This window comes from Canis lupus, chromosome 6 (assembly GCF_003254725.2).
Source record: "Canis lupus dingo isolate Sandy chromosome 6, ASM325472v2, whole genome shotgun sequence".
In the NCBI taxonomy this organism is placed as follows: domain Eukaryota; kingdom Metazoa; phylum Chordata; class Mammalia; order Carnivora; family Canidae; genus Canis; species Canis lupus.
Window position 1 is genome coordinate 303,931 of NC_064248.1, and position 11,454 is coordinate 315,384.

The window sequence follows — 11,454 nt, forward strand, 5'->3', positions numbered from 1 at the left end:
CGGGCACGCTGGGGGCGTGGCGACGCGCCCGACTTTTCCAGAAGACCCGGGTAGCGCCTCCCGGCCACGCCGAGCCAGCTGCGGGCCCTCAGCGCGCCGAGCCTCCTCTTCTTCCGCTGGTCGGCTATGGCGGCCGTGAAGACCCTGAACCCCAAGGCCGAGGTGGCCCGCGCCCAGGCGGCGCTGGCGGTCAACATCAGCGCGGCCCGGGGGCTGCAGGACGTGCTGAGGACCAACTTGGGGCCTAAGGGCACCATGAAGATGTAAGGCGGGGTTGGCGGTGGGGGGGAGGGGAGGGCGCCGCGAGCCTGGCGGAGGAGGGCGGGAGGAGGGGAATGGGCTGCGCGGGCACCGCGGGCCGGGGGAGGGGGGCCGGCCGGGGCCTCTGCACTCGCCGCAGTCGCCCTGCCGGCCCGCACGCTCCCGGGTGGCCCCCGCGCCCTGCTCAGTCCGTTTCCCTTCTAATTGATGCCGCCTCTGCGGAGAACAAAGCGGCCTGCGTGCACGGCTCGCGCCGTGGAGACCCCGAGGGCTCGGCCAGCTGTTTCTCTGAAGGGAGAGCGGGGCGCTGCACCGGTTCCTGTTGCCTGCCGGGTGCAGAGAAGCAGCCGCGTGGCCCCAACTCCCGAGGATCTGGGTGAAGCCCGACTGCAGTGGGACTATGGACTAGGTCTCCGATGAGAACGTCACACCGATTCATTTGTGCTCGTTGAACAGGCTCGTGTCTGGTGCTGGAGACATCAAGCTTACTAAAGATGGCAATGTGCTGCTTCATGAAATGGTGAGAGGCCGCTTGGTATGCTAAGTCAAAAATGTCTTGGTGTTCCATATCACGTGTGATTTGCAGGAAGATTTTTAATGTTCATTTTCAAGATAGAAGTTCACCATTGCTCAGCAGGTCTTTCAGACCATGGAGGAAGTAGAAAAGGAATAGAATCAGTAATCGTAGTGACAGTTCAATGCCAGGAGGAACCCTGGAGTCTGGTAACTTCTTTTTGAAGCCCTAATCTTGCCATGTAAATCCGTGGTTAAAGGATTGTTAGTTATTGGGGATCCCTGGGTGGCTCAGCGGTTTGGCGCCTGCCTTTGGCCCGGGCGTGATCCTGGGGTCCCTGGATCGAGTCCTGCGTCAGGCTCCCTGCATGGAGCCTGCTTCTCCTCTGTGTCTCTGCCTGTGTGTCTTTCATGAATAAATAAATAAAATCTTGGGATCCCTGGGTGGCGCAGCGGTGTAGCGCCTGTCTTTGGCCCGGGGTGCGATCCTGGAGACCCGGGATCGAGTCCCACGTTGGGCTCCCAGTGCATGGAGCCTGCTTCTCCCTCTGCCTGTGTCTCTGCCTCTCTCTCTCTCTGTGACTATCATAAATAAATAATAGATTTTAAAAAAAGGGATTGTAGTTTAAATTAACTATTAAAATTTGAAAAAAAAAAGCGATTGATATAGGTAGGTACAAAATGGTTTTGCTTTCTCTCTTTAAGAGGGTGATTTCTGTCAACATCCCATCTCTAAATGAAAGCGAGATAAAACTCTGCTTTACTCTAATTGTTTTTTTTTTTTAATTCTTTTTTTTTATTTATTTATGATAGTCACACAGAGAGAGAGAGATAGGCAGAGGGAGAAGCAGGCTCCATGCACCAGGAGCCCGACGGGGGATTCGATCCCGGGTCTCCAGGATCACTCCCTGGGCCAAAGGCAGGCGCCAAACCGCTGGGCCACCTAGGGATCCCTACTCTAATTGTTAAATCCCCACTGACCAAGGGTATGAGACTGTTGAGAAGAGCAGTTGTTTTACTCATCCCTAAGTTTCCAAAATCTAGCACTTAAAAACCAAGTAAAGGAAATGACCCTCCCCCCCGTGTTTTGAGTTTTTTATTGTGTAATACAGTAGATACTCAGAGAAGCACATGAACCCAGTAAGAAGCATACAGTATTATCCATATAATATATTTATCATCTACAAATTTAAATGAGATAGTTTGCAAAATATCTGGCCTAGATTCTTAAACTGTCAGTTTCCCTAAAAACAAAAGGTTGTGGAACTCTTCTGGATTACAGGAGAATAAGGAGATTTAAAAACTAAAAACAGTTCGGGAGCATTGTTTGGCATAGAGTGCATATCCTGTTCTTAAAAACCTCTCAGTGATTTAGCTGTCACTAGTGATCTTTGCTCTAAAAGAGAACTTTTTTCTTTTTATTTTTTTATTCAATTCCAAGTAATACTGGAGGCTGCTGGGGTTTAATTTTAGAAGGAACCTGGTTTATTCTCCCAAGAGTCCTAAAGAAGCATGCATGGATTTGAAATTATTTCTTACTGTTAATTCTGTTACCTTCAGTAGACCTTAACAGTAAGCCTCAGATTTCCTCATCAGTAAAGTGGAGATAATCTTCTCAAATCTATATGTAAAAATATTTGGGTTATCATAAATTGATATACAAAATAGTTAATAGTGAGTTTTAAATCAGCATGGTATATAGCTGAACACTTGGGCAGTTTATGCAAATCGATGCATTTAAGGAGACCCTTCACATGCTTTAAAGTATATTTGGAGTATTTTCACTGAAGTAATTCTTTTTTTTCTTTTTTTCCACTTTCAGCAAATTCAACACCCAACAGCCTCCCTAATAGCCAAAGTAGCAACAGCCCAGGATGACATAACTGGTGATGGTACCACATCCAATGTCCTAATCATTGGAGAGCTACTGAAACAGGCGGATCTCTACATTTCTGAAGTATACATGATTCTTGTGTTGCCGGAAATTTCTATAAATTGAGGTGTTAATAGTAGCTGAGGCCAGATAGTACAAGGTAAAGAGTAGGGGGCTTAAATCTAGGAACCAGAGCCTATATCCTGGTCTTAATACAAGTTTATTGTGATCCTGGACAGATTAAGGAAACTTCCTTGGCCTGCAGAGGTTTTTTTGGTCAAGTTGTATTACATATTATTTATTTACATATGTCTGTAACAGCTTATTAGTTGAGATCTAGAAACAGGATGTTCAGGAGTAGGCATATTTATAAGGAAAACCAACTAAAACAAGTTTAATTAAGAATTACAGAATATTTTTAGCCTTGAGTAGTTTGAAGATTAAAGCAAACCTCAGTAGTGATCCAATTCTAAGAAAATCTTGGGCAGAGAGAAAAGGCAGACCCTTTGCCTCTGTTTTGTTAGTAATTGATGTAAATTGAAAAGATAAATGGTCCTATTGAGTACAGTTTTGAGTTTTAGACGTTCCCTGTGGTCTGCACAGTGAACACCCAAGTGTACTTTATAGTTCCCTTGGCTTTGATTCTGTGCTAGAGCAATGTCTGTTCTTTTCCTCTGCATTGAAAGGACTATTTATCCTTTTAAATGTATTCAAAAAGTCAGCACATTATATTCAAGCATGTGAATAATCTAGAATATTCCTTTAAAACTTACTTTAACATCTGATTGAAGAATTCCAGTGTTAGTGGTGATTATGTGATTGTATGTTTATAGGGTCTTCATCCCAGAATAATAACAGAAGGATTTGAAGCTGCAAAGGAAAAGGCACTTCAGTTTTTGGAACAAGTCAAAGTAAGCAAAGAAATGGACAGGGAAACACTTATAGATGTGGCCAGAACATCTCTACGTACAAAAGTGCATGCTGAACTTGCTGATGTCTTAACAGAGGTATGTTAAGTGTGGTATGTGTCTGGTAGTATACACCTATACTAAAAACCCCTGGTGTATTTTCTAGTTGGAATTGCAAGGTGCTATCTAAAACCTTCACAGTATCATGCCATGTGAAATAGTTTTTTTTTTGTGGCAAAGAGCAGCAGATTTGTGTTCCTAAAATAATAGTATACCTGACCGTGTTATGAAAATACAATTGGAGCTTTCATTAAAGATTAATAAAATTGAGATTTCATTATAAAAAGGTTCATTGATATTTTTAATAGAATAGTAGGGATGTCCGTGATTCTTTATACATAATTATAAGTTGAGATGTCAGAAACGTAAATGATTTCAATCCTTTACAAATAATGTATTCTGTTACCTCGAAGAAAAAGGCTTAGGTCAATTCAGAGATTTTTAAAGAAAAGTGAACTTCTCTGAAGAAAAGCAACGTAAGCATGTGGACTTCTGCAAATCAAGATCATTTAATGGTTATGCTCTCATTGTAGGCTGTAGTGGACTCGATTTTGGCCATTAAAAAACCAGATGAACCTATTGATCTCTTCATGGTTGAAATCATGGAGATGAAACATAAATCTGAAACTGATACAAGGTAGGTGATAGGATGCTATGAAATATTTACACAATGTGTTTACAAATTTATAGGCACTTTATACAGTACATGTTTTTTGGCTGATTTCCTTTTCTTTGAATTTGTGTGTATTGCCTAAATGAATATTTAGTTTGCTCAATTGTGTTTCATCTTGAAGTTACTAATGATGTGCTTATAGTCAGGATGACTGTAAAAAAATGAGCTATGTCAGTGATTTATTGAACTGTGGGTTACAAAGCATAATAGACTATTGGGAAATTTCTAAAATATATATTCCATTTTAAAAACATAGTTCAAAAGTCATTTTAAAAGGAGGTGATCACAATTTGAGAGGCTACCAGTTGCAGCTGCCTCTCTGCAGAATTTTCTGTACAAGATAAGAGTTACTACTTTTATTTTGAATGGCTTGTTTTTGTACTGTGTTCTGGATATTGCTTTTTCATAATCGAACCTGCCTAGGTTTCATCCAAACAGTCTTTTTCAAAGACTCAAGTAATAAAGTCATGTGAAAATTATTAATGCAGCTTCAATTCAGTTATGTGAATTTTGTTAGTATATATTATGTATCATTTGGAAATCAATAACGAAACAATTTGTTACGTGTTTCAACAGCTTAATCAGAGGTCTTGTTTTGGACCATGGGGCACGGCATCCTGATATGAAAAAAAGAGTAGAAGATGCATACATCCTCACATGCAATGTGTCGTTAGAGTATGAAAAAACGTGAGTTTACAGGCCATACAAATGGAATAGGGAGGTGGAGGAGCTTGGTACTTTGGGCAAGTCACTTTGAGATTTAAGTTTCACCACTGCAAGGACACTAACGCCTCAGTTGGGTTCGGGTGAATTAAAGGAAGTAACCTTTGAAAACATACCAGGGGCAGGATTGGAACTCAGTGGCTGTCTGTTAAGTCTCAAGACTAACACAGTTTCTGAGGCTGCTGGTTTATCTCCTTAAAAAATAAACATTGTCCTTCCTCCCCCATAACTTTTTTTTTTTTAAATAGAGAAGTGAATTCTGGGTTTTTTTACAAGAGTGCAGAAGAGAGAGAGAAACTCGTAAAAGCTGAAAGAAAATTCATTGAAGATAGAGTTAAAAAAATAATAGAACTGAAAAAGAAAGTCTGTGGTGATTCAGATAAAGGATTTGTTGTTATTAATCAAAAGGTGAGAATGAAATTTTGCTTCATAAATGAGTCTGTATTGTGCATTGCTATTTTTAAGATGACTTCTATTGTAACGAACTGTTTTTGTTGTAGGGAATCGACCCCTTTTCCTTAGATGCTCTTGCGAAAGAAGGCATAGTAGCTCTACGTAGAGCTAAAAGGAGAAATATGGAAAGGTATGGATAACATATTACCTTAGATATGTAAATTTTTACTTAGTTTGTAAGTTACGTGGAATTACTACTTTTTCTTGTTCCTACTAAGTTTTTCCTTTTTTATTGTGAATGAAAAATATATATAATTTATTATTTGGCTTATCTTTTCAGATGTACAATCCAGTGGCATTAGGTTTCATTCACGTTATTGTGCAACAACCATCATCATTCATCTCCAGAACTTTTTCTTTTTTTTTTTTTATCTTCCCAAACTGAAATTCTCTCATGAATGAAACAATAACTTTCTCTTTCTTTTCCCTCCCCCTAGTAAATACTTTTCTACTTTGCCTTTATGATATTGGTACCTTATATAAGGGAATCATGCAGTATTTGTCCTGTTGTGTGGCTTATTTTATTTAGCATGTTTTCAGAGTTCATCCATGTTGTAACATGTATTAGAATGTTGTTCTTGTTAAGGATGAATAATATTCCATTTGTATGGATATATCTATCACCTTTTCATTTATCAGTGGACATTTAGGTTTCTCCCTTTTGGCTGTTGTGGATAATGCTGTGAACATTGGTGTATGCTTTAGTTTTAAACCATGACATGTATATGTACATTTACTATGTCAAGAGACAGCATCAAGGGGTTTCAAAGAACTGCTTTTTCCCCCAGAGCTCACCACGGTAAAGAATTCTTGTTTTATTTATAGATTTCTTATCAGAAGAGTATTTGTGGACTTTGAAAGAGTGGGTTAAATGTCAAGTTAGGATAAAAGATGGTTTTTAACTTGGTGGTGGTGAATTTGAAGGTTTGAGTTAAAATAACATTTTGGCATATTTAATTTTAGTGTGTAATTCTGAAAGATTGCTTCCTAAAAATTATTAATCTCTTTAAACATAACAAAGCTACTTAATATGTCTCCTTTAAAATACTTCAATATTTCAGGCTGACTCTTGCTTGTGGTGGAGTAGCTCTAAATTCTTTCGATGACCTAAATCCTGATTGTTTGGGACATGCAGGACTTGTCTATGAGTATACGTTGGTAAGTGTATTTCTTTTCTGAAGATAATATGATAATGTTCTTTGGTTCTTGAATTCTTCGGTAGTAAAAAAAAATTCATTCAAACCTAGGATCATATTCTTGCTTTGTTTACATACATTTTGAAGGTTATGTGTAGTAATGATAAGGCATTGATGGGGAAAATCACATTGCTTTTATATGTGACCTTTTTTTATGAAGTAATTTGCTTTAATGTGATGGGTATGTTGTTCCCTTTTTAATATGTTACTTACTCTTTTATAAGCTCCTCTAGTCGTTCCCAGTCTTGGTACAAACATACCCTATTTTGAAAATACCTCTTTTTCACATAGGGAGAAGAGAAATTCACTTTCATTGAGAAGTGTAACAATCCTCGCTCTGTCACATTATTGATCAAAGGACCAAATAAGCACACACTCACTCAAATCAAAGATGCAATAAGAGATGGCTTGAGGGCTGTTAAAAATGCTATTGATGATGGTAAGATGCTTACTGTGTTTATATTCTTTTACAAGTATAAAAAAAGCATGGCTGAATACTGTGTTCTTTTTATCAGTAGTTTACACAGCCAGACACCATGCAAAAGTAAAGTGTTCCCTTTAAAATGCCTCTAATGGTGTGCTAAGCTTTTTCATAGCATATCATTTTTAAAAGTGAATACAAGTAGGTAACCTGGGTGACTCAGTGGTTAACTGTCTGCCTTTGGCTCAGGGCGCAATCCTGGAGTTCAGGGATCAAATCCCACATTGGGCTCCCTAAGGGGAACCTGCTTCTCCCTCTACCTAGGTCTCTTGTCTCTCTCTCTCTCTCTGTCTCATAAATAAATAAAATCTTTTTTAAAAAAAGTGATAGAAGAAAATGAACTAATAGTAACCTTCCAAGTACTAGTTAAATTGAAGCATTTTGCTATTTAATGTTTTTCTTCCAGAGAAATCTATATTTCTAATATATAATATTTTAGAAACATAATGTGTTGCTTATAGTGTTTTCAAATGCAATATTGTGGCTATTCCACATTCTCAAGAAATTAATGCTTTTTATGTTTGTGTTTTATGTATTTTCTTAATGATTCCACAGTTTTATTTTCTTCGTAGTTGATCATTTCTCTCCTTCCTTCCCACCCCCAACAGGCTGTGTAGTTCCGGGTGCGGGTGCAGTGGAAGTGGCAATGGCAGAAGCCTTGATTAAATATAAGCCCAGTGTAAAGGGGAGGGCCCAGCTGGGAGTTCAAGCATTTGCTGATGCATTGCTCATTATTCCCAAGGTATGACTACTTTAACAGTTTTCTTAACTACATCAAAATGAGTTAGCTGATGAAAGTTTTTTATTAACGTGGAGTCTTTCTCATAATGTAGAGTTGGAGTTAAACAAGTTTTACCAGCTTTCTCCCGAATATAGCTAAAGAAGCTATCTCTTGGGCAGCCCAGGGTGGCTCATTGGTTTAGCGCTGCCTTCAGCCGCGAGCATGATTCTGGAGACCTGGGATCGAGTCCCACATCAGGTTCCCTGCATGGATCCTGCTTCTCCCTCTGCCTGTGTGTCTGCCTCTCTCTCTCTCTCTCTCTTTCTGTCTCTCATGAATAAATAAATAAAATCTTTAAAAAAAAAAAAAAAACAGCTATCTCTTATCCAAATGTATTTGGTTCTTCTGGAAGGGAGTTGAATATCTGAAGTTTCAGAGGCAGGAGGTAAACTGTTTTAAGAGGATTTGCAGTATAGGGGTTATACTTGAGTACAAGCTTACGTTTTGTTTTTATTCTGTTGTGTGCTCACTTGGCATAGTTTTATGACCAGTGTGTTGCTGGGCTTGGGGTGGAGTAATGAGTTAGTAACAAATGTCTAGTTATTCTCTAATGTTCACTTTAGAGAATAACTGGTCTGTCTTCATTGAGGTTTTTTGATGGGTTTTTTTGTTTTTTCTTATTTAGAATTATGGTTTATTACAGATTGACACTTCTTAGGTTCTGTCCTTTAAAAGATTAAATTTTTTTGCTTTAGGTTCTTGCTCAGAACTCTGGTTTTGACCTTCAGGAAACACTAGTTAAAGTTCAAGCAGAACATTCAGAATCAGGTCAACTTGTGGGTGTGGACTTGAACACAGGTAAGAGAATGCAGCTATTTGTAGGGGAACTAGAGTCCGGTGAGATAAAACCAGGAAGGATCAAAAAAGGAACAAATGGGCAGCCCCGGTGGCGCAGCGGTTTAGTGCCGCCTGCGGCCCAGGGTGTGATCCTGGAGACCCAGGATCAAGTCCCGCATTGGGTTCCCTGCAGGGAGCCTGCTTCTCCCTCTGCCTGTGTCTCTGCCTCTCTCTCTCTCTGTGTCTCTATGAATAAATAAATAAATAATTCTTTTTAAAAAAAATGGAGACAAATGAATCTTGGAGAGGTGCTTTACAGTTTGACACCAGTGTTACTAGGGAACCCTGATTTCTGAAATACGATATAAAAATGGGATGACTAGATTCAGTAAACAAAGGGAATAGAGTGGACGTTTGTATAATTTTAAAAGAGTATAGATTTGTTGATTTTGCTGAGTAGTAGTAGGTGGCTCAGGTTAATACAGAAAGATTTCGTGTTGGGCTGGCTTTTACTTAGTTTTCCATCAGGGACTTTAATAAGAAAATAGATGATCGTATTCATGGGTGAAAAAAGGCTGAGTATAGCAAATAATGCTAGAAGACAGGACCAAATCTTAAATGATTTAAAGCCCTAGTCTTAAATGCAGTAACACAAAATATTTAAGTACAAAGTGGAAGAAAGATAACTGAGATACACACCCCTGCAGCATACATAAGACCTTTGTTGTCAATAGCATTTCCATCCAAGTTAATAGAAAAGGTTTCTGGGATGAAGGAAATGATAAACCCATTTTGGCCAGATTATAGTTCAAGTGCTCTAATATGGACAAACAGAATGAATGTGTCTTGAAAAATAGGGATGTTCAAACATTTGGTAACCAAATGGAGTATTACTATTACTGGAAGTTTTCTGAGTAGGGATCAGCCACTTAAAGACACTGGACACAAGAGTCATGGTTTGGAGCAAAATTGGACTGAGGAACTTTGGTTCATAGAATAATCAATGATGAACAAATCATAAAATACTCTGTTGTCTTAGCATTTTGATCTTTATAATTTGCTGTGTGAGGGCAGCCCCGGTGGCTCAGGGGTTTAGCACTGCCTTTGGCCCAGGGCGTGATCCTGGAGACCCGGGATTGAGTCCCACATCAGACTCCCTGCATAGAGCCTGCTTCTCCCTCTGCCTGTGCCTGTGCTTCTCTCTCTCTCTCTTCTCTGAGATTTTAAGAATACTGGGTTACTTTTCAGGTGAGCCAATGGTAGCCGCCGAAGTAGGCATATGGGATAACTATTGTGTAAAGAAACAGCTTCTTCACTCTTGGTAAGTTTAAGAAAGCCAAAATTAAAATAACCTTTAGGAATATCATATTCTTAATCTGGTATGTTCCATTTAATTTCTTGGGTTTTTTTGTTTTTGTGAAAATGTAATCAACTGAAAGTATAGAAACTAAGCTACCCTTCCATGTTTTGGAGGGGAGAGGAGAAAGTTAATTGGATATAATATGCACAGTTTGGTCGAGAATTGAGTTGAATTAGGGTTCATATCTCAAATCTGAACTATCTGATTTCCCCTGCCCTTTTAGCACTGTGATTGCCACCAACATCCTCCTGGTTGACGAGATCATGCGAGCTGGAATGTCTTCTCTGAAAGGTTGAATTTGAAGCTTCCTTTGTGTCATCTGAATCATGAAGACTACAGAGAGACCTTAAGGATATAGCTATGGAATTTTTGTCCAAGCTTCAAATAATTTTAAAAAGCATTTTCTTTCCCCATATTAAAAGAGAATATTGACACTTAAATTCTGAAGTTCTGAAATTAAAATTACAGTATTTTTTTTAATTGCACTGCAGTGTACACACATTAAGTAGGCTATTTATACCTAGTGAACCAGATGTTTTGCTTTAGCTTCAGTGATGTAAGAGTACCATGTTAAATAAATATGTTATCTACCTTGTTATTAAATGTTCCTTGAAAACAAATAATGGTTTAATAATTTGTACTAATGGATGCAATTTAATTTACCCAATAGTTTCCTACTGTTACACATCTAAGTTTGTTGGTAATATAAATTAATACTTAAAGTAACTTAAGATTTTGAAAGCATCCCTGTTTCTTTAGTATAAATTCCTATGAGTAAAATTATTGGATCATTGGGACTTATAATGCTTTCGAAGTAGCTTTGGTAAGATGCTCCCCAGAAAAGTCGTCGGGCAGCCCCGGTGGCTCAGTAGTTTGGCGCAGCCTTTGGCCCAGGGCATGATCCTGAAGACCCGGGATCCAGTCCCACGTCGGGCTCCCTGCTTGCAACCTGCTTCTCCCCTCTGCTTGTCTCTGCTTCTCTCTCTCTCTCTCTCTCTCTCATGAAGAAATAAATAAAATCTTTAAAAAAAAAAAAAAAAAAGTTGACACAAAGATGAGAGGAGTAGAGGCCAGGGAGTTGAATAGGCTCCAAGTATGAGGTGGAGAAATGGGCAGAGTTGAGGCCATCCAAGCATGGGCTACGGAACAGGACGTGTCCAGTGGACCAGGTTGCCACTCCTGCTTTATAGTCCTTGACCATGAAGTTGTGGGCTGGAAGGCTTTGTGCTTTTGAGGACTTGGCAGTTGCGTACAATAAGTGTACAATAAATGTTGTTGAGACCTTTTCTTTGATCTTGAAATGGTGTCCTAGCGCCCAAAAGAGGTTTGATTGGAAAAGGGGAGGAAAGCCCAAATGTGATCATGGGGTAATGACGGGGCTTCTGGAGTTAGCGG

At 39.3% G+C, this 11,454-nt stretch overlaps 1 protein-coding gene and 2 non-coding genes across 3 annotated transcripts; all 3 read left to right on the top strand.

The window, feature by feature from the left end:
- Positions 1 to 12: 12 nt before the first annotated feature.
- Positions 13 to 11,345, top strand: CCT6A (chaperonin containing TCP1 subunit 6A). Its single transcript, XM_025425695.3, has 14 exons — positions 13 to 263; positions 718 to 781; positions 2,597 to 2,731; positions 3,481 to 3,654; positions 4,149 to 4,252; positions 4,865 to 4,975; positions 5,260 to 5,419; positions 5,512 to 5,594; positions 6,526 to 6,622; positions 6,952 to 7,099; positions 7,750 to 7,883; positions 8,618 to 8,720; positions 9,948 to 10,020; positions 10,283 to 11,345. Exons 1-14 carry the CDS (start codon positions 127 to 129, stop codon positions 10,353 to 10,355), a joined length of 1,596 nt encoding a protein of 531 aa, XP_025281480.1. The 5' UTR covers positions 13 to 126; the 3' UTR covers positions 10,356 to 11,345.
- Positions 3,243 to 3,376, top strand: LOC112646405 (small nucleolar RNA SNORA22). Its single transcript, XR_003127634.1, has one exon. It is a non-coding gene; the product is annotated as a small nucleolar RNA SNORA22 (small nucleolar RNA).
- On the top strand, positions 7,145 to 7,284 carry LOC112646404 (small nucleolar RNA SNORA15). Its single transcript, XR_003127633.1, has one exon. It is a non-coding gene; the product is annotated as a small nucleolar RNA SNORA15 (small nucleolar RNA).
- Positions 11,346 to 11,454: the final 109 nt, after the last annotated feature.

Coding starts and splice junctions, on each gene's coding strand:
- CCT6A (XM_025425695.3), top strand. CDS start 127: ATGGCGGCCGTGAAGACCCTGAACCCCAAGGCCGAGGTGGCCCGCGCC. Junction 5,420..5,511: donor TTGTTGTTATTAATCAAAAG/GTGAGAATGAAA, acceptor TTTTTGTTGTAG/GGAATCGACCCCTTTTCCTT. Junction 5,595..6,525: donor AAAAGGAGAAATATGGAAAG/GTATGGATAACA, acceptor TCAATATTTCAG/GCTGACTCTTGCTTGTGGTG.